The following is a 22,282-nucleotide window of genomic DNA, read 5'->3' on the forward strand; positions in this document are numbered from 1 at the left end:
TCTCTTAAGGAAGATATTTTCACTTGAGTTCTAATTATTCAGTCATTACCTTTCAATAAATCCACAGGAGGAAGATATGGAAAATATATACATATATTTCTTGTTACTTAAGGGTGACCATCATTGTACTCTGTTGCACAGGTGGTGACTAAATGGAGCAATTGCTTTGCCAGAGTAATATGCTTATTACTCTGCTTACTAGGAGAACAGTCAGCTAAGGTACTAGGACATAATGCAGAGAATCTGCATTCTTATGCAAATATCTGTATCTGAATTATTGGGTCTCTCAGTAACAGCCTAAAGCAAGATGGATATCAGAAATAGGTTGATGTGTATGGTTCCACTTTATCTGGTTATAGGCTTATACATTCAGTGAGGCTTACAGCATCAGTTTCCATGGCAAAGTAAAATGATGGGATGTAAGAGACTGATGTATTCTCATGCACAATATTCAAAGTTTGTGCAACAGCATGGGATATTGCACATATATGCACATGCACAGGCAATGCATGTTGTGCATTTCAGAACAAGGAAATGAATAACTGGGCAAATAAGTGGATGTAATATGAAGATGTATTTGGGACTAAGAGACAGAAGAGCAACAGAGACAGTAGAAGTAAAATGTCCCTTGGTTACTCTGGTGAAAAGGTGAAACAGAGATAGCCGAGAAAAAATCTCATCTAATGACGTGGAAAATAGAATAAATGCCTAAAGTTCTCTAAAGAACTTGTAGAGATTTAAAATTTGCTTTTCCAGTACAGAAACAGACACAACTTGTAAAATCTGTGTACTCACCTTTCCTCTTTCGAAGGGGTTTTGATGCTCTAGTGACTGAGAGAGTTGAAATACCTCAGATTTGTCCTCATTCCCAAATAAAATAATATGCACATTGGCATCAGTACCTGCTCCCCTTTTGTCACCTGTGTACACTTTAATAGTATACTCTGTCACATTTCTTGCTTGACTTTCTTTGTTTAAGTTATCTATGTCATTTTTTTGTTTGTCTCCTCTAATAACAAAAGATCTTGGGATATCTCTCTGTATTTCAGGCTTATTTGCATCCACAGAAAGTTCTCTGAAAAACAAAACCACATATGATTTTGTGGTAAGTAAATCGTATGTTAAATCAAAAAAATCCTATGAACTTATATGGAACAGTTAAAGATGGACTTATTTTTCAAATATCTATTTATAGAACCACTCTGTGGTAGTTACTTTGATTCAGTGTCTGCTCAGTGTTTTCAGCTATTACATTTTAAGGAAACATTACTAGCTTTACATAATATACTTACCCATTCATTTCAAATACATAGATAGGATGCTCCTTTGCAGCTTCTTTCACTTGCAATTTTTTAATGTTCAGTTTGCAGTCTACAAAGAAGGAAATAGAGTTGGGTAAAACTGTTGCATTGCATGTCAAGAAATTAGGTAGACTCTGTTGTTGGTATAATGGCGTCATTCCTAATATATTAAAACATCATTTATTAATTAATTTATGAATGCCAACAATTGAGTCAAAAATGTTGGAATCATTACAAGATTCTTTATTTTGTTCCTATTTGTAAACCTCAACTTGGAAATTTAGGAGTAAGCGTTTCCTTTGTCTTAATTAGTCAAGCAAAGGAGTGTTGTCTTCACCATCCTTGGACAGGCAAGCAGAAAATATTCAGCATGACTGAAGCAGGCACATTTGAGAAGGAAGAACAGAAATACACATCTGGTGTTTCATCCTCAGCGACTGGTTGATAAGAGGGGTGGAGCTCTATTCCACACGCAGCACAAAGAAGTTAGGTGGCAGGTATGAAGAAAGTTCAGCAACTCACTGTATCCCTCTGCTGTTTGAGAAAGATTGCACTCTGACTTACATTACCTTCTGAATTTTCTGCTGGGGGCTTCAGCTACATTGCCTGAATCCCTTGCCACTAGTTAGTCGTGAAGACTATTCGTTTTCCCTTCTCTTCTATTATTTGTCACTTCAGCCCTGTTCAACAAACTGCATTCCAATGTCTTCTACTACTGTTTCAAGTAGTCAATAGGATATAATCAGACTCCTGCAGAGGAATCCAAGACATCGTGTTACACTTACAACCCGCCAAGACAGTGCAGGGAGTGAGTCAGAAGCTTCAGAAAGGGATCTTGAACAACCTGATCTTACAAACCTGCTCAGATACTGAATGAAAGTATAAATATATTAGAGCAATACTCTGCCTCGACTGACCAGTCCTGCAGGATATATCTGACTTGCTTGAAGACAGGGAGGCCCCACAGGGAGACCTCGAAAAATTAGAGGACTGGGCAATCACCAACCATATGAAGTTCAACAAGGGAAAGTGCCAGATTCTGCACCTGGGATGGGACAACCCTGGATGTTCATACAGACTGGGGAATGAGATGGTGGAAAGTAGCACTGTGGAAAGGGACCTGGGGGTCCTGGTCGATGGCAAGTTGAATGAGACAGCAGTGCCCTGACAGCCAGGAGGACCAACCGTGTCCTGGAGTGCATCAGGCGAAGCATCACCAGCTGGTCGAGGGAGGTGATTGTTGTGCTCTGCTCTGCACTGGGGCAGCCTCACCTTGAATATTGTGTGCAGTTTTGGGCAACACAACATAAGAAGGACATTAAGCTGTTAGACAGTGTCCAAAGGAGGGCAATGAAGATGGTGAAGGGCCTTGAGGGGAAGCCATACGAGGAGCAGCTGAGGTCACTTGGTCTGTTCAGACTGGAGAAGAGGAGACTGAGGAGAGACCTCATGGCAGTCTACAACTTCCTTATGAGTGGAAGAGGAGGGGCAGACACTGATCTCTTCTCTGTGATGACCAGTAACAGAACGTAAGGGAATGGTCTGAACTTGTGTCGGGGGGTGGTTTAGGTTGGATATAAGAAAAAGGTTCTCCATCTAGTGATGGGCACTGGAACAGGGTCCCCAGGGAAGTGGTCACAGCACCAAGGCTGACAGAGTTAAGAAGAATTTGGATGATAGTCTCAGGCACATGGTGGGACTCTTGGGGATGAGAGTTGGACTGTGCAGGGATAAGAGTTGGACTCTATGATCCTGTGGGTCCCTTCCAACTCAGCATATTCTGTGATTCCATGATTCTGTGACTTTAAACACTAAAGAGCTTTTTTTGGTTTTCAGGATTTTTGGTTCAAATCTTGGTCCAAACTAGTCTCAGTCCAAACAAGTCTAATTACAATAGAGACACCCTTACTCATCTGAAGTGTTTTATCATCTAAGTAACTCCTCTGGAAGAAATCTATTATACATCTGCCCAACCCTTTCTTCATAAGACACAGAGGCAATAAGCCCAGTGTCCCTCCTTTGTGAACTGTGTTTTCAAACCCAAATGGAAAAGTCTTGCCTGTCATGCTCTCTGTGGTGCCCTTTGGCAACACACAATTGCCATATTCAATGACTGTCAGTCAGACATAGTTAACTGAAGCTATGGGGAACAAAAGCAGGGAGCTATATGCCTTGCTCCCCACAACACTATAGCAGGACTCTCTCTCTCCTTCCCCTCTCCTCTGTAGTAACTGCAAGCTCCACACTGTAGCCCCTTGGAAGTCCCTAGCAAACAAGGCAGCCTGTGCTGTGGTGCAGGAATGTTGACCAGCCAATGAGTATGCACACGCTTACTGCCCAAATCTTACGTATTTGGTTGAAATTGGGTGATGAGTCTAAAAGGCTTTTATGAAGAGCCTACAGATGAACAAACAAAAAAAAAGACAGAGTGTAGACATAGAACCTCTGTTTTCCTAGAAAACTGTCTGAAAATGATCAACTGTAATACGTAGTAAGTAATGATTTGCAGTTATATAGCAAATTTCATTAACAGACTTAAAAAAAAAAAATTATTTTTTTAAATATTCCCTCAGAGCATGATAACCATCCTACAGATGAGGCAAAGAGATGTTAAAGTCATGACAATTTTAAGGAAGTTCAGTGACAGAACTTGCTGACCAACAAATAGAGGTAAAATTCCCTTACAAATGTCACAGAGAGAAAAGAGAACAGTTGGAAAAAATAGTGAAAATAATTGAATCAGAGAAGAAACATTAAACAATACCAATTTCTTACTTGAGTTATAATTATTCTCCTAGATCACTCATTAATAGATGATTATCACTTATTAAAGATGATGTATTAATTGCAGAATATAATTATTCATCCTAATTTTATGTTCTTCTTGCAATGGAATAGTTTACTTTCTGGATGCAATAATGATATAGATTTTAGATCCAAGGATTTTAATATATAAAAAGGTAGGATTTTACTTTATAAAATATTACCTTTTCTGGAAGTAGCCAAAGGAAATTAATTAGTATTTAACTCTGGCAGTGATTTCATTGACTTTAGCAGGAGGCTAGCTGTGTGATTCACATCACTGACTTTAGAAAGCAAAAAGTACTTTACCTGTTTTGCTGCTGATCAAAAGAACAATTTTGTCCAGTTCTCCCAACTCCACAGCATCCACAATAACTAGAAATGACTAAAATAAAAGTATTCAGTATTGCAATCTCAAACTATATTACTTAACTGTATAGGAAAATTTGAAAATAATATATAGGAAGTGCAAGAGTGGATTAAAGGCTAAGTTTTAAAGTACTTTAAGGCAGTGTACCTCATTTTCCTCTCCATGTTGGACATTCTGCAATGGCCGGAGAAGAGATCTGTCCCCTGTGTCACCATGAGTACCATATATACATGCAGTCATGTGCACTGAATTTCTCTCACTCAAAATATTTCCAGAAAATACTGTTAGATGATATGTAACCACTGCAATATCAAGCAAAAAGAGATCTTGACTAGGTAACTGTTCTGCAACATCTGGATGTGGCAAGCAGAGCTGTCAACAGTCTCATATGCAGCAAACAGTGAAAAAGACCTGGAATCCATCCTGGTGGTGAAGCTGGGAGCAGCAGGGGAAAGGGCCAGAGAAGGACTGAAAATAAGGCTACAACATATGTCCAAGGACTGTGCAGAAGACCGGGGCATGGAGAGGAATAGAGTAAGATGCACATCTGAAGTAGCTCAAACATGATCTGAAATGGACATCCTATGCCTGTTATGGCTGGAAGTTCCAGGTGACTGTGGCCAAGGCAAGTAAGATCTGTTGACTTATCATGGCCCTGATACACTTTAGTCAAGTAGAAGTTGCATTGCATGAACTTTGTATCAGATCATAGAGTGGACAGAACTGGCAGAATTCATTGTACAATTGGGCAATTGAGGGAGACTAATGTAGGCGAGGGCAGAGAGCTAAAATGCTTCGACAGTGGTCTTGCTTCAGGTAGTGCAATCAGATTATCATAGCATAAACATAGGCAACCAAGCTTTTGTCTCTGTAGTGTACTGAAGAGATTGGAGAGAGGAAAGATTAAAGAAATTTCTGAAAAGAAGTTACATACAATAAGGGTAACATATGTGAATGTTACAACTCCATTAATTTTATAAAATTCAAGTTATTTCATAATCTCAGTGTGAATTACGGTTCTTTGTTAACTTTGTGGAAATAATCTATTTGAAAGTAGCATAATGCATTTTTATTTCACCTTTTCAATATTTAATTGTTTTGCCTTAAAAACTACAGATTTGCAAAATTCACTTTCTGTACAGCCCTGTATGTGAGAGGAGAGAGAGAGCAGCATGTCACCCCTGGGGATTCCTGAGGTGTTAGCATCTCAAAGGGAGGTACAGTGAAGAGAAACTATTTATGTATATATTCAGCTGGAGGCCTCTGCCCATTAATACACCCAAAGGCACATGTATTCACAGCCAGATCTCGAGGGTCTGTACTGTATTTTATCAACTGTGTTTTGATGGTTTCAATTAGCCATTAGCCTATGCTTCATCACAATCCCAAACAGGAAAAAAAAGAAAGAAGAAAAAAGAAAATATAACTAAGAGATGAAATATTAAGTCACTCTATGAATGACAGAGCTTTATCTGAAATTTAACAGCACATGGCTTCTGGTTATGATGATTATGATCAGCTGCTTTCCATTCCAATTAACACAATACTGGTTGTTTTTAGCTGAGAAAAAGAAAACTGAGGAGAAAATAAATTAGATTTAGAAAGCTGACAGAAAAACGTATCTCTTTTGCACAATAAATTGCAAGTAAATCTGTGTGTAAAGATCGCTTTGAACTCCACATGTACCACTTGCTGTGACACCGCTTAAAGCTGTCTTGGACATAAACAGCAAAGATTTGGGGAAATTACTGTTCTAGTTTTTTTCTTCACTGTGGTTACAAAGCCTCCTTGAAGACTTCTAAAGCATGTGTGGAAACAAATAAAAGGCACAGAGATGAGCTATTTCATTTGTTTATTATTTTACCTAAACACATGGGTAATATAACACCTATTTCTTGTTTGTGATTTTTTTATTTCTCAATCTCAGAGTATTTACAAAGAATGAAATTATTACCAAAAAAAAAAAAAAGGCAAAGAATGGGGAAATTATTTTTTCAACCAAGAGGTTGAAAGTGACAGAGCCAGAGTCAGAAAAAAATCTCGCTGCCCCTTTATAACCCATGCTGGATCTTTCTCCCATCATTTCTGTGTACTTGTACCTGTATCCTACATACTTCTGCATGTGACAGTGATCAGGCTTTCGCAAGGGGCACAGTCATGGCCTTTAAAGGACCTGAAGGTCCTTTTTTTTCAATCTTGAGTGTAGGAGATGAAAGCCATTAAGCCCTGTTTTGTACCCATACTTTGGATGTCAAGTGAAAATAACACCTTTAAGTAATATAAAACCTAAAGCCTAAATACAAAATTTACATTATCAATTGCAGCCAAAATATGAAAAAAACACAAACCCTCAACCTCTCTTAATTCTCCTGAGATTATTTGCATACATACATTTAGATATATTCAAACACCTCACTGAAACTGGGCCATAAGTTCCAATACAAAGTGTATTGGGGTAGTTAATATAACATCTACTTCAACTCACTTTAGATGAACTGAATTATTTCGTTTCTGCATGAAACACTAACAGACATTATTTGAATATTAAGTATCATTAATTGGTCTGTTAATTTAGTTGATAATTGTTTCATTATATGGTAGCATTCAGTAAGCATCACATGAGGAGATATGCTGGATTTTAGGTGAAAAGACTTCTTTTATTTTATTTAACCAAGGTGATGTATGAAAGAATTGTCAAACTAAGTTTAACAAGCATAAATATTTGGAGTGTATAAAGGTAATAAAGCTGAAGTTTATATGTAGTTTTGAGCCGTTATTTACTGAGAGTCTTTGTTTGGAATGTGCAAACAAACAACAAAATCTCTTAATAGTAAATAAGCTATAAAAAATCATGTTGTTAATGTCAGTAATATGAGCTGCTGAGGACTAAACAAAGGAGAATAGAAATATTACAGTCATGCAAGAAAGGGATATTTCTTATAAACTGTTCTGTGTAGCATATAATAATGGTTCTGTGCAATCAAATGAATATTGCATTTACCATTTTATGGTAGAGAAATTAAGCTGAGTGGGTAGTATTTTCCTTCATACATTTTAAATTTTTATCCAGCCTTTATGAATCATTAAATAAAACCAATAAATATTTCTGTTTTGATAAAGTTTTCTATTGTAATACTAGGATGTGTTAACCTCCTGGACCAGTCTACTGCTTTGAAATAGATTTATACCTACCAGAAAGTGCTTCTTTTAATGGCCACTGTATGGGGAATTCAATCCATCTGTCTCCATTAAGAGAAAGAGGAAGTGTTTTATTTATGGTGAGACTAAAGGTATCCAGGGTCGATGTGTTCTGTATTTTAAAGTGATGAAGAGACAACTGGGATACGCTGTTTTCCAAACTCTGGAGACCAAGTCTCACTTTATAAAGCATTCCCAAATCAGATGGTAAATGTATCTAGGAAGCAACAAAACCATGAGTTAGCACCCAAACAAAGACAAATGCAAAGGTAATTTATAGCAAGAGAGGAAGTTTGCTTTAAAGGGGTCAGAAGAGTCCTGGACTCCTTTTACATCAGTCTCGGTGCTAAAAGTCCCATTGACTTCAAAGGCAGCAGAACCAGGTTGACTGTAGGCACTTAAGGATATTTTAGCTTTATCCTCTTGGAACACTCATTGTAATTGTTCCTTCAAATTCAAATTACATACCACACTTATTTCTAAATGTGAATATGTAACATTAATGCTATTTAAATTGATATACATTATTAACTATTTGTTGGGGAAAAAAAAGAATATGCTTGATCATTGTGAACTGGAGAAAGTAAAAAAATTAAAAAATTAAATCTAGTGTGCAACTGAAAATTTCAGTTCTGTTTTTCTTGAATATTTAAACAATAACACATGATTATCTCACTTTAAAAGGAAACTCAAAGAAAATTTAAATATAGGTATATCTTACATCATATGTTATTTGGTTCTTAGTCTGATGATCCACTCTGTTTTCCATGGAAACTGGATTTGACTTGCCTTTGCTTCCATAAAAAACCATAACCATTTTGGATATATTTTCTGACAACTTTTCAAATTCTGGTTTTGTTTCTTCTTGATGTTTTGTTAAATAAATCCTCCATCTGCCTTCTGAACAAATAAAATTAGGAAAATAAAAAGGAAAAAAATATAAATTATGTTTCTGTTTTCATATATTAACCAAGCTATCTGATATAAAATTTCTAAGATGCTTAGTCTTCATGGGGAGCATTACTTTATAAGCATGTCACCTGGGTGCTGATCAAGTATAAGTATATTGCCATTTCTTACTACTACAAAGGGGAAACTATTGTCAGTACTCGTAAGTGACATATGGTGATGAAAATATTCTCCCATTACTATTTCAAAAATGATCAATAAAACAGTCAACGTAATTACAGAAGCTATACCTGAATTCATTTGTGCTTTTCCTAAAGGCCAGGCAGAAGTGCTCCTCCTTTCCTGAATTTCTAATTAAAAAAAGATCAGATTAATACTTTCTGTAAAACAGTGTCTATACGATAGTAAATGTCTGTATTCATCTCCGGTGAGGCAATTGATTGAGTATTATATCATTTAGATTAAAGATTTAAATAGGAACTGTACAATGTGATTTTCTACTTAAGCATCATCCCCTACATATCATCCTATTTAATGAACTGACTCTAGGGCTAGCTCTTTGCTATGAAATGGTTGTAACATGAAGATTCAAGTATTTTTCATTTTAAAGCATTTCTGTTTCATTTGTACAATTCATGCTCTGGAAGAATGAGCACTAATTAGATGTGTTTAATGTCCATTCTAGGGGCTGATGTTCCTCCCAGTGATATTAGTCTCCATTGATTTCAATGGGATTTGGTATAGAAAAAAACTGTTTATAAACATTAGGTAGAGGCCTGAACCAAAGATGAGAAGCCTTCTTTTGAGTTCATAACCTAGATTGGATTTGCCAATTATAGTATAAGGAAACTCACAGGAATACTTTGTTCAAATCAATGCAGTCTGGTAGAAACAGAAATTAAATATTCCTTTTTCTTTTTTTTAAAGAAAAGTCACAACATACAATCTAAAACAAAGCTGGAATTATTTGCTTTTGCGCAAAGTAGCTTCCTCCTTTTCTTTCTAGTTTCAAATGATCAAAATTTAGAGAGGATAAAGCAGAGAAAATGGATTGAATTGGAATCATATTCATTGTCAAGAAGCTAGTGCTGGACAAGAACAGTAATGCCAAATGCTGCTATGGTGAGCAGAGATGCCTTGGGAGTTAGGTGGAAAAGTACTAGAATATTTTCTCTAATCTAAGGATTCATCTATACTGTTAATTAACTTCTCCTAGAGGTAGTACCATTCGAACTACATCAGTCTTAGAGGTACATGTCGAGCTTTGATTGTCTACTGATCTGGTTGGACCGTGTTGTGGTTCGGTTCTATCTTGCACACTAGACTGTATTCAAATACATGCTTGTATTGAAACCATGACACAGAGAGAAAGGGTGTACATTCCCTCCTTGTTTTGACAAAGAGTGCAGTCACAGACAGTGGGGTGAAAACTGCGCCTCTGTGGTCTGATTACTCACATGGTGTCAGTCAAAAATATGTCCAGTTTCTGGCAAAAGCTGTCCAAACCATGTAGCATAAATATTGTAAAAGAGTCATCTTCAATACACTAGAGACATTTTCTTCACTGCTTAAAACTATTTTGCCCCACTTTTTACCTCATTTTCACTGTCTAGCAAGTAGTCAGCAGAGGCATTTGAAGCTTAAAAAATAGTTTGCAAATGTAGAAGTAAGACTTGGAGAGGCAGCAATATGTAAAGAAATAGGCCAAATATGTTGCCATTTATGCCACTATAAATCTGGAATAACAAAGCAGAAATTATCCTCTGGCAAATAATGGTTATTAAATGGTACTAAAACACAACCGTGTTCAGACACACTAATTCCCTATATAATGACAATGTTCTACCAGAATAATTTAAACCATAACTTGTTTGTAGAAGCAAATCATATAGTTGCATTCTACAGTTTGGAACAAATTTCTTAGCAAATGATAGTTTGAAGATAGTATTGACCTGTGGCATTCAGAGCTACTGAGGCAGATCTTTTTCCATCATGTCTGTCTTTAAGCCATGTATGAGCCATAAACAATGTTTCTGTCCCTGAAGATGCTGATTCTTTCACAATAATCTTCTCCAGAAGCCAGTCAGAACCTTTCCCTTTTTCAACCACCATCCTTTGCAGAATCCCAACATCTACTGCTTCCACTTGAAAAACATCCACCTGAAAAATTCAGAATCAAAAAGTCATATGGAAACAGAACCATGGAACCAATTTATCAGTGTATTTTGAAATACAGAAGCAAGAAGAAAATCAGGAATTTTTTTGTTAATTCAATGAATACCAACAGAACCAGATGAACAGAACCAGAATAAATTTAAAGATACTAAATGCCTGCCTTAAGAAGTATTTATCTCCTTTGCGGTTCCACAATTTACAGCTAAACTGCTTCTTTTCCCACACAGATCTATCAGTTGCTTATGCTCAATTTGTGAGAGATTTTCCTTCCCAAATTTCGAGTTTAATAATCTACAGGGATACCATTTTAAACACGTCTTACTCTCAACAAAATATATGCTAAGGGCTATCATTTGAGGGATGAAATACAGGGAATAAGAAGGCTGGAAATAAGCATCACAGAAAGGTATTTTGTTTTCTTCAGAAAGAATGACAAACTTCATTTCAGATTTGGATTAAGTTGTAGGACTAGTTTCAATAAAAGTAATTTAATTTAAGGAAAAATATTAGAGATGGTTATGTTGAAATAAGTTCAACTCTTCTCTATCAGTTAAAAAGTCCATAATATTTTTACAATTTTTAAAACACTGAAGTAAGAATCCCAAAGTAAATGGTACCAGTTTCACAATATGGGATTTTGGATTTTTTGGTCTTCACCTGTTTTCCTATTTCCTCAGATGGAAAACAGATTAAACTCTTGGCAAAAAGATTTTCCACCTTTTTTGCTTTATAGATTTATGAAATATTATCTCATTTCTATTTGGGTTGATAACTGGTAAAATGTAGTGTTATTTGTGATGGAATTTCCAGCATGATTTAAAGACATAAAGATGTTTTTGAAAGGACTAGGTAGCAAGAAAAAAATGATGAAAAACATTTGACTGCTGAGAAGTCTTCTCAACCTAATTCACACTGAAGTTGCTCTGCCAGAGCAAGAGGGCAGCAACCCTTATGCAAAGGTTTATGCAGAGATGAAACAGAGAAAAGCAGTTCTCTTGTTCCACCAGTCACAGTTATGTTTCTTTCCTAGACAGGTTTTCCAGCTGCAGAACTGATGAAAGATTTGTGTCGCAAAGACCAGCCTGTCGCAAATTGCACCTTAATAAGACCCAGCATAAGCTAAAATATTGAACTCAAAATTGCAGATATTATATGACCACCTATCTTAAAAAAAATCCCCAGAAACAGAAAATTTTTAAATTTGTTCTTAATATTTTTTCTCGTTTTTCATTAATATATGTACATGTGAATATGAAAGCATGTGTGTTTGTGAACTACATCTTTAACAGTCTCCTAAAAATAATCACCAAACTGTCTTTGAATTACTCTGTGGCTTCTATACTGAAAGGTCATGTTAGTCAAAAACTGCTAGAGTGCATCATCTAATCATCATCACATCTGCACCATCACCCCAAAGTTATCATGTGAAATGGGAAAGTGAGACAATGATTTTAAGGAAAAAGTACTACAGAAGCACTTGAATAGCTATACTTCCTTACAAGAAGTCAAGATCATCAGCTGCTTAGTGAATTTAGACTGGCAAAAGCATAAAATGACAATGGAGGTTCTCAGGATAATGTCCTGCAGCAGCAGAGCAAACACATTGGAAGGGCTGAAATTTTAGATGGAGTGCAGGACTGCAGATAAACAGGCTCCTCTTCGTGTTTTCCTTAGTTATATCAAAAAATTAATGTGTAGTGTTGACACTACCATTTCATTTTGTTACCTATTGGACTAATCTAATGATTGAACATGATTAATCTGAACTCTTAATTTACCTTAATTGTGATATTAGTTTGATCACTGCTTTAATAAGATTGGTAAAGTTATAGCATCATGTTTGAATAAAATAAAATTATTTATTACACTTGCAAAATTAAACGTATTAAAAATACAGAGGACGAGAAGATGAATGAAAAACACAGATAGACTCAAATAAGAAACATATAGACCCTTGTCTCTTGTAGTAATAAAATATTTTAAGTTCCGAAAATGTGAAAATTTATCTCTAAAATTGCTGCTTGTTCTTGCAAATGCTTATGCTTATATTAATGCATGGTTGTTGTGGTTTAAGCCCAGTTGGTAACCAAGCCCCACGCAGCTCACTCACTCCCCCACCAGTGGGATCAGGGAGAGAATCAGAAGGATAAAAGCCAGAAAACTTGTGAGCTGAGATAAAGACAGTTTAACAGGGAAAGGAAAAGCTGCACACGCAAGCAAAGCAAAACAAGGAATTAATTCACTGCTTCCCATGGGCAGTCAGGTGTTCAGCCATCTCCAGGAGAGCAGGGCCCCATCAAATGTAACGGTTACTTGGGAAGACAAACTGCCATCACTCCAAACATCCCCCTTCCTCCTTCCTCCCCCCGCTTTATATACTGAGCATGATGTCATATGGTCTGGAATATCCCTTTGGTTAGGTGGGGACAGCTGTCCCAGCTGTCTCCTCCCAGTTTTCCATGCACCCCCAGTCTCCTCACCAGTGTGGCAGTATGAAAAGCAGAAAAGGCCTTGGCTCTGTGTGAGCACTGCTCAGCAGTAACAAGAACATTATATTATCAGCCCTGTGTTCAACACAAATCCAAAACACAGCCTCATACTAGCTACTGTGAAGAAAATTAACTCTACTCTGGAAAAAACAAGCACAGTGATTTATTTTATTGGAAATATATAAGGGAGCTTTTGTTAGATCCTTGTTAGAATGACTTCTTTTTAAGAGAAAAGAGCTTTACAGAGGATGACTAATTTACTGACACCATCCTCAGCGTCTCAAAAAAATCTGTTGTCAGTGATCCACTCTTGGAAAGGAGAGTTAAGAATAAAGGAATCATACAGACAATATTCTACTGACTTCTAGACTTGTGCTTTCTCCAGAAGAAGGATAGTTGGGTTTGATTTGCATTAAACTTGACAGCTAATAAGCTTTTAGTACTTAGTAACTCAGTAACTTAAGAAATCAAGGGCAACACGAACTATGGGTTTTCTATAACCTAGATAATGCAGCCACAGGTAACAGCAAGTTTGTATATATACTTAGTACACAAAAGATTTTCCAAATCATTTTTCCTCTGAAAATAAGTATATTTTGACTGAATAAATATTTGTGAAAACTTTGATATTTGGTTTGTGTTGGACACATTACTTCATCATTTGTCAATGTACCATTTAAACAAACTCATTTTAGAGCATGTAAAATCTCAGAAATCCATGGTCAAATTTGTAAATGATTCAGACATCTAATAAACTGCAAGTTAAGAAACTATTAGGTAGACTAGAAACTGTGACAGCTGGGGCAAACTCACTTCACAGACAAGATTACATTTTCTCTTTATGTGTACACTTGAAAATCTATGTGGTGTAATGAGCTTTATTGTAGTCAAGAGATCAGAAAAGAACAGAAAAGGAGCAGCAACTATAATAAGAACAATTTGCTAGAGATAATTTATTTGCTAATTTTAATTCATTTTTTCTCAAGCTGTCTGCAAACAGACAGATTATGACATATATTTCATTCTAATTTTAAGAAATTCAATTATTATTAATAATTTAGTTAATGATTTTGTGGATTCATCTGAGACCACAGATTAGGTATAAATTGTTGGAAATACTCAAGTTGTTGATTTGGCATACAAGGTCTTATATGCCATATGATACTTTATCTCTTATTTGACCTACAAATGGGAAGTCTTTAAATTGCTGAAGGGTTAATTCTTCTACAAAAAGAAAACATATAGAAGAGAAGTAAGCCTAAAGAATATAAAACTTCTCTTCATCAATTTCCCCTAGGGAAAAATGTCAGTTGTTTTTTAGTTACTAATATCAAATTAGGTTTGAATGGAGAAAAGTCACCTTAAATATTGATAATAATACATATTATCTAATTCAGCAGAGCTTATATTGAATTTTCTCAGAATAGTATTAAAACAATTTGTGTGAATGTACAGCCCACTAAATTTTCCTAATTAACATTGCCTGGAGAAAGAAAGATACTCTCCAAGGCTGAGCAGCTGAGACTGACAATGTGAGAACCGTACATCCTCTGTGATCCAGAAGAGTTGCCCTGGCAAAACCAGAATTGGCACTTTGCATATTTCTTGGCTAAGAAAATAAGAACTAAAAAATTCCTTTAAAAGAATCAATCCAGCAAACCTTTCAGAATATTTAAAGTTTGGGGTTTTTTTCTTAGTTTCTTTTAAAATTTCCTTCAAATGTTTCTTTTTTTTCCAGGGACCCATGTTTTAAGCATTTCCTTTGAATCTATGACCTAGTTTGACTTTATTCAGTACTCTTCAGTGTCAGTGCTGGCAACATATCACTGTCTGTAGCAGTTGCAACAGCTCTTGTGACAGAAGAAGCATTTGAACAGTCACTGTGCAATATTTACCTTTATAAATGCCAATCATTTTATAGGCATGGTATTGAGTTTTAATGGTTGGTTAATGACAATATTCCCAGCAGAACTGAAAATGGCAAGTCAAGACACACCATATGCTTCATTTCATCAACCTGTATGCACAAGCAATTTCCCATACTGCTAATGTTAGTATCATTTTAATAGGTTTTTATTGGAAAAGGAGTTAGAGTGTCTAGATAAAGGACCTTTTCTATTAAGTTTAGCAAACCTATTGATTTGCTGCCTGACTATTTTGATCTCACTTGTTAATCTGGAGAAACTCCCCTGAAAACAAAGGAGTTTCAACACTGAGAGGCAAAATAAAGGCCCTTGTAACACAGATGAAACGAGAAACAGTCTGTGAATATTCCTGTAGAAGGAGACAAATGAGAAAAATTAATTTTACTGAGACATCACCCTTCAGACTGTGGTCCCATGGTCTCTTCCAGTTGTGCTGAACTGACCTCCTCCACGCTGTCCCAAATGCTTGTCACATCCCTGCCTTCTCTTGGATATTATCACCTTTTTAGCTGTGCCAGCATAGCCATACAATCAGCTCCAGACAAATTTTATTAAGATAGACCAGGTGAGAAAATCCAAACCATTAACAACATTAATTGCTTAAACTAAATAGACATTTGGACAGAGTAAATGTATGTCACTGTACCAGCAGACTTAAGGGGTGAAAACTTTGGGTGCTAAGCAGCAGTGACGACAAGCACTGGTAGCAGTACTCAGTACACTGAATCTCAGCTCAGTGGAAGGATAAACAGTGCATGTGAGTGTGCCTTCACCATCTTATAATCGCTGTTCCGTACAAATGTTTCTTTAAAAGTAGGAGTTTCTATGCATCTGAAAAAGCCAACCCCAAATTTCTTCCAAACTCAAATTTCTGCAAATAGGTTTTTGTATTATGTTAAATTCTCATCCAGAAATTCATTGAAAAATCTTTATCTTTACAGGAAAAAAAGTAATGTAAATTACAATGAATGAATAATTGGAGGTTTCTGATAACCTACATTTATCATGGTTTGTTCATCTTCAACAAAATTAGTAAAAAATCAGTGAAAGAATACAGGCAGTAAAAAACCCCAAATAATATTTGCCCTGCACTGACCTTATGTAAATTTGCTTAGCATAACTGGAAGAAAATCTTTTTGAAACAGGATTTGTATGCACAGAACAGCGGCAGGAGCAAGAAAGAATAGTGGCATCTTATAATAACCAGCAGATATGGCCATTCAACTCAGTAGTGAAAGACATTTCAATGAGACTTTAAGTAAAATGCACTTAATAAAACACAAAAGGACTGCTTACATAGACCAATATCATGAGCCACATCTAAAGCTGTGAACACAAGTTATTACACAATAGAAATTAAAAAACAAAACAAAACAACAACAAAACATAAACAAATAACCCACAAAAGACAGCCATAACTTTGGACAGATTCAAACCCATCTAATGCAGCCTGGTTGTCGGATTAATAGAAGTCCAAATTTGAGATCTGGTTTAACAGGCAAAGAAAAGAGGATGGATGTATTTTTCTTCAACTTCAGTAATGCATATGATTGTATAATATTTTGATTAAGACACCATAATCCAATATAATAACGGGATAATAAAATGTCTAACTTGTATGTCTCCAAGTGCAGCTGTAAACAGAATATTTTCAAGCACATTTCATTACAGTGAGGTCAGTTAATAAGCTTATGCTCTTTAGTATTTTCATGAGTTATCTGGAAGAAAACAAGATTTTAGAGATTATGCAAATACAATCTCTAGTTATGACACTTTAAGAAGTAGGGTGCTAAATTGAAGAGTACTCTAAAAAGATTTATGAGTTAATAAATCACTGGAAAGCCTTTCTTTCCATTAATCAAGTAGAATAATCTATTTAACTCGTCAAAGGCATACTGATTTGCTTATTGTCCTAAATACTGTCAAAGGCAGTAGAAGTTTAGTAAGAGAGCTATCCAGGCTAACAGTCAAAAGTGTGATTCAGTTCAGTTCCTAGAAGTTAAAGTCTGACACATTTAGAAAATAGTGTGAATCTCTAAAATTTAAAAAAAAAAGGATAGTTAAGGTTTGAAACAACTATCCAACTGGATATAAATTTCATGATTGGTAGCCATTCATTCTGTTAGGGATATTGGCTAAACTATTTAACTTATATTGAAGTTAATTTAGTTCTTGCTACATTGAGGAAAATGATTGAATATTTTATTTCCTGAAAAATGCAGACTTGCATTGATCATAACTATTTTAAGATTTTTTGATACATCAAGCTAATAAAGTTAGCTGCATTTTAAAATTATCTTGTTTATTAAAAAACTGAAATGAATACAGCATAAAATTCACATACCAAACTTGGTCTATCTAAAATAAGTCTATATAGTAAGACAATTTCCCTTGCAAAATCTTGCAAAAGCAGCAGAAAATCTCTGAGGATAACTAATTTCATTTTAAGATAAATGTCCAAATGAAGAGAGAAGGTAACTATCTCCTGGAAGCATCTACTTCACTCTCTTTCTGAAGCAGATGCTCAAACCATCATGTTAGAACAAATGTGTACAACACAGGCAAGTAAAACTAAGTGACAAGTATTTCAGACTTAGAAATGTCATTTATGCGATTTATTTTTGAGCTTTACATAGACAGAACACAGTACCCCTTTTTTGTATTTAATTTTAGCTTTAATTAGTTTTGTCCAGTTTTTAATTTTTTGCAACAAAGTTTGACGTGTTTTCTTTCCCTGCAAGAACATGTCAGGAAACCAAATTAATCATTCACACAGCTCCAATCCACCGACCAGTGTTGTGAAGGCAAGCTAGGTGATTGCAACCGTATGTTCTAACTCTGCCCCTTATAAATCTCTTACTGACTGTAACTACTGACTGGGAAACTCCATCCTGGAGGTATCGCTGAGAACTGCACGTTACTCAGATATTTGCCACTGTCTCCTAGGATTACACAAAGCTTTATATTCTTTCTTTCTGCTTTTCTCCTCACAGTTTCTGGCAACCTCCACCAGTCTTTCCTTCACTAGGAATGTATCCCATATTTTCCTAGTTCCCATCTGATTAGTCCTTCTGCTTAATGGACTGAAACATGGTGTAACCAAAACTAGCACTCAGTCGCCAAGGTGAGCGTTTCCGGTGCTGGCACGATCAGCAGCTGAGCATTGCAGTGTGGTGCACAGGGGAATTTCCCGAAATGGGGGAACCACAGGGGGAGCAGAGAGAGCCCCCAAGAATCCACAGCTCAAACCAAAGCAGCTCACAGGATGAGGCTAGGACCAATGGTGGCCAAGCTCCTTACATGTAGAGAAGAAGTCCTGAGGGAGTGCAAGCAACCAGGAGTGCCACCAAAAGGGCAGGCAAAGGATGAGGAAAACGCTGAGGTACTTACTGCCTTCTTTGCCTCAGTCTCTAATAGCAAGACCAGTTGTCCTCCTGACACACAGCCCCCTGAGCTGTAAGACAGAGACAGGCAGCAGAATAAAGCCCCCACAATCCAAGAGGAAATGGCCAGCAAGCTGCTGCAGCATTTAGACACACTAGTCCGCGGTGTTGGAAGCGATCTACTCAAGAGTACTGAGGGAGCCGGCAGAAGTGCACACTGAGCCACTTTCCATCATTTACCAGCAGTCCCAGCTAACTGGAAAATTCACAGTTGACAGGAAGTTAGCAAATGTAATGTCCATCTACAAGAGTTGTAATGAGGATCTGGGGAACTATAGGCCTGCCAGGGAAGGTCATGGAGCAGATCATCTCAAGTGCCATCACATGACACATGCAAGACAATCAGGGGATTATGCCCAGCCATCATGGGTTTATGAAAGGAAGGTCCTGCTCAACCAACCTTGGTAGTGGATGAAGGAAAAGCTGTGAGTGTTGTTTAGCTGGACTTCAAGAAAGAATTTGATGCCATTTCTCACAGCATTCTCTTGGAAAAAATAGCTGTTCATGGATTGGACAGGTGCACTGTTCCCCACGTAAGAGACTGGCTGGATGGCCAGGTCCAGAGAGTGGTGGTGGATTGAGTTACATCTGGCTGGTGGCCAGTCATAAGTGGCGTTCCCCAGGTCTCAGTACTGGGGCCGATCCTGTTTGATATACTTATCAATGAGCTGAACGGGGGGATTGAGTGCACCCTCAGTCAGTTCGCAATGACACCAAGTCAGATGGGAGTGTTGATCTGCTGGAGGGCAGGAAGGCTCTGCAAAGGGATTTGGACAGGGTGGATCAATGGGCCAAGGCCAATTGTGTGAGGTTCAACAAGGCCAAGTGCCATGTCCTGCACTTGGTCAAAACAACCCCATGCAGCCCTACAGGTTTGGGGAAGAGCAGCTGGCAGAAAAGACCTGGGGGTGCTGATCGATAGCTGCTGAACGTGAGCCAGCAGTGTGCCCAGGTGGCCAAGAGGGCCGATGGCATCCTGGCTTGTAGCAGAAATAGTGTGGCCAGCAGGACCACAGCAGTGACAATCCCCCTGTACTCAGCACTAGTGATGCCACACCTTGAATCCTGTGTCCAGTTCTGGGCCCCTCATTGTGAGAAAGACACTGAGGAACTGGGGCGCATCCAGAGAAGGGCAACAAAGCTGTTAAAGAGTCTGGAACACAAGTTCTGCGAGGAGTGGCTGAGGGAATTGGGGCTGTTTAGCCTGGAGAAAAGGACGCTCTCTGCAACTACCTGAAAGTAGGCTGTAGGCAGGTGGGTGTCGGCATCTTCTGCCATGTAGTCAGCAATTGCACAAGCTCAAATTGCACCAAGGGAGGTTTAGATTGAATATTAGGAAAATTTTTTTCACCAAAAAGGGCTTCAAGCTTTGAAACAGGCTGCCCAGGGAAGTGGGTGAGTCATTGTCCCTAAAAGTATTTATAAGCTGTGTAGATGTGGCACTCAGGGCCACAGTGGTGAACCAGGCAATGCTGGGTTAATGGTTGGACTTGATCTTAAAGGTCTTTTTTATCTAAACAATTCTATGATTCTATGATGACCAGACTGATTTAGTATTCACTTCTGTACAACATTAACTTGGCCTACAGCCTATCACTATGATTAATACATTTGGATCAATGGCATTTTGCAATTATTTAATCATTATGTCAGACATGCTTTCCATAAGAAAAGGTTTATCTGCAGTTACAAATTAGCAGCACTCTTGTTGTGATGGGATGTCAACACTACACGCAAATACTGGTTTCCTACTAGTGGCCTTAGTACACTGTCCCACATTCTGAACCGTCTTAGTGTATTCTGGCACACAACTTTTTCCTGAAGCATTTTTTTTAATTGTCAATGCTTAATCTGTGAGTACTGAAACTGAACACTAACAGTCACCTCTCACTGACAATTTTTATATGTGCTGCAGTTACCATGGTACCAACCTGAGCAGTTGATGTCTAAATATAGGGCAGGATAAAGGATATATCTTTTCAAATACTAATAGAATGAAGTAAAAATTCTCAGAGATTTTAGTGCTTCAGTAACTTGGAGTACTTAAAATACTGGCTACTTTCATAAAACCTAGATTAAAATACTTAAATATCAGTCATAACATAGTCAGTGTAGTTTACTGGCTTTGATAGAACTGAACTAAAAAAACCCCCACATTCTCAAAGAGGAAATTTGTGGGTAACTTACAGCCATATGACAGAGCATACAGCAAGTCTATCAAAGACCATATAAAAAAGCACAAAGACTTACATTTGCTGAAAAATGTTGCGTGCAAGAAGCAATATGGAAATACTGTAAGGATTTTCCAAAACTGGGCCCTGTTTTTCACAGAATGTCTGCACTGAGTATACTTGGTTAAAAAAAGTCTTTGTAACACGTAACATTTATCAGACTTAAACTGACTCATGAAGTATGAGTAAATACTATTAGGATTTCATGAAAACTGAACTGTGTGAAGAAGTGTGCTGAGATTGCTTTGTCTATCCTTACAGTTTTTAGGAGAACATCAAGCAAGGCATCAATGTCATAACAATTTGGAAGAATATGGTTCTCGCAGCACAAGTATTCCTGTCCATTTGTCTGAGTAGATCACCAGAAGCTCAGCTCTCTCAGTGACAGTGCTGATCTCTCTCAGGGTGAGCTATAGGGCGCTTACTGGTGAATTAATAATATTATGCACATTACTTTATCTACCAGTTCTCTGATGGTTTCACAGGTGTAAGGACTTTGGAAAGGCACAAAGCAACTTTTCAGATATAAGAAGCTAATTCACTTTTTTACTATCATGTAACTCAGCTCATGAAAATAAAAGACCTGTTAAATGAGAGAAGAGTATCTCCAATCCACTGCAAAGTTCACTGAATATTTAAACATTTATATGTATTTCTGCATAGCTAAACTGTTGCTTTTAGCAGCCCTGACATTCTGTGAGACTAACACCATATTTTGATGTGATTTCTAACAGAAACACTGTTCCAGTTCACTAGCTGTTACTGTACAGTCAGGGGAAAAATTATTGCAAGGAAAAGCACATTTTAAAATGTCAGAACAACTGTTAAGATTCAGAATGCAAATTCTGCCTGTTATACTCCAAATCCCCTAAACCACCAAGTGCAGACTCTCTGACTGCAGGGGTGCTTGGCTCAATATGTGATTGGACTGGTGTAGAAAGAGACATTCTACACTTGAGAGTCTTTTTGGAGATTACTTGTAAAGGGAGGAAAACATTGGGAAATTTCCAAAACATGTCACGAACAAAATGTTGCTGCAAAGGCAGGAGTCTTGCTTGCAGAATCATTTTACAGTTTTCAATTAACCAAATACCTTTAATTTATTTTCACAGAACAAAGAGTGAATCAAGACTTTTATGTGTTTCTCTATTACTTATCTACAAGCAATTTCTTTTTTAGGACCCTAAAATACTCAAATGCTGATATCTACAATTAGAAATATAAGAATACTGTGTTACATTCATGCACTGCTTCTATAAAATGTCAAATAAGTAATGAAGAGATGGCTGCATGCCAGCTCTGCATCTTACTCTGTAAAACAGAAAAATTCTGAGCCACGCTGAAATAGATGCAAACACTATAAAAATACCCTCCAGGTTATAAATCTTTGTGGTTCACTTCTGTTTTCTTAGGTAACATTTCTGGATGTGCATCCCTGG

The 22,282-nt window shown here is 37.1% G+C and overlaps 1 protein-coding gene across 1 annotated transcript in view; it reads right to left on the bottom strand.

Annotated features, from left to right (window-relative positions):
* Positions 1 to 10,500: 10,500 nt before the first annotated feature.
* LOC113963794 (lipoxygenase homology domain-containing protein 1) overlaps positions 10,501 to 22,282 on the bottom strand; it is a 135,493-nt gene continuing 123,711 nt past the window's right edge. The window contains exon 43 of the mRNA XM_027675258.1: positions 10,501 to 10,740. Coding sequence (XP_027531059.1) covers positions 10,501 to 10,740 — 240 coding nt within the window. The remainder of the gene's footprint in view (positions 10,741 to 22,282) is intronic.

The sequence above is a fragment of the Neopelma chrysocephalum genome, unplaced genomic scaffold, assembly GCF_003984885.1.
Source record: "Neopelma chrysocephalum unplaced genomic scaffold, ASM398488v2 Primary Assembly neopelma1_22, whole genome shotgun sequence".
In the NCBI taxonomy this organism is placed as follows: Eukaryota; Metazoa; Chordata; class Aves; order Passeriformes; family Pipridae; genus Neopelma; species Neopelma chrysocephalum.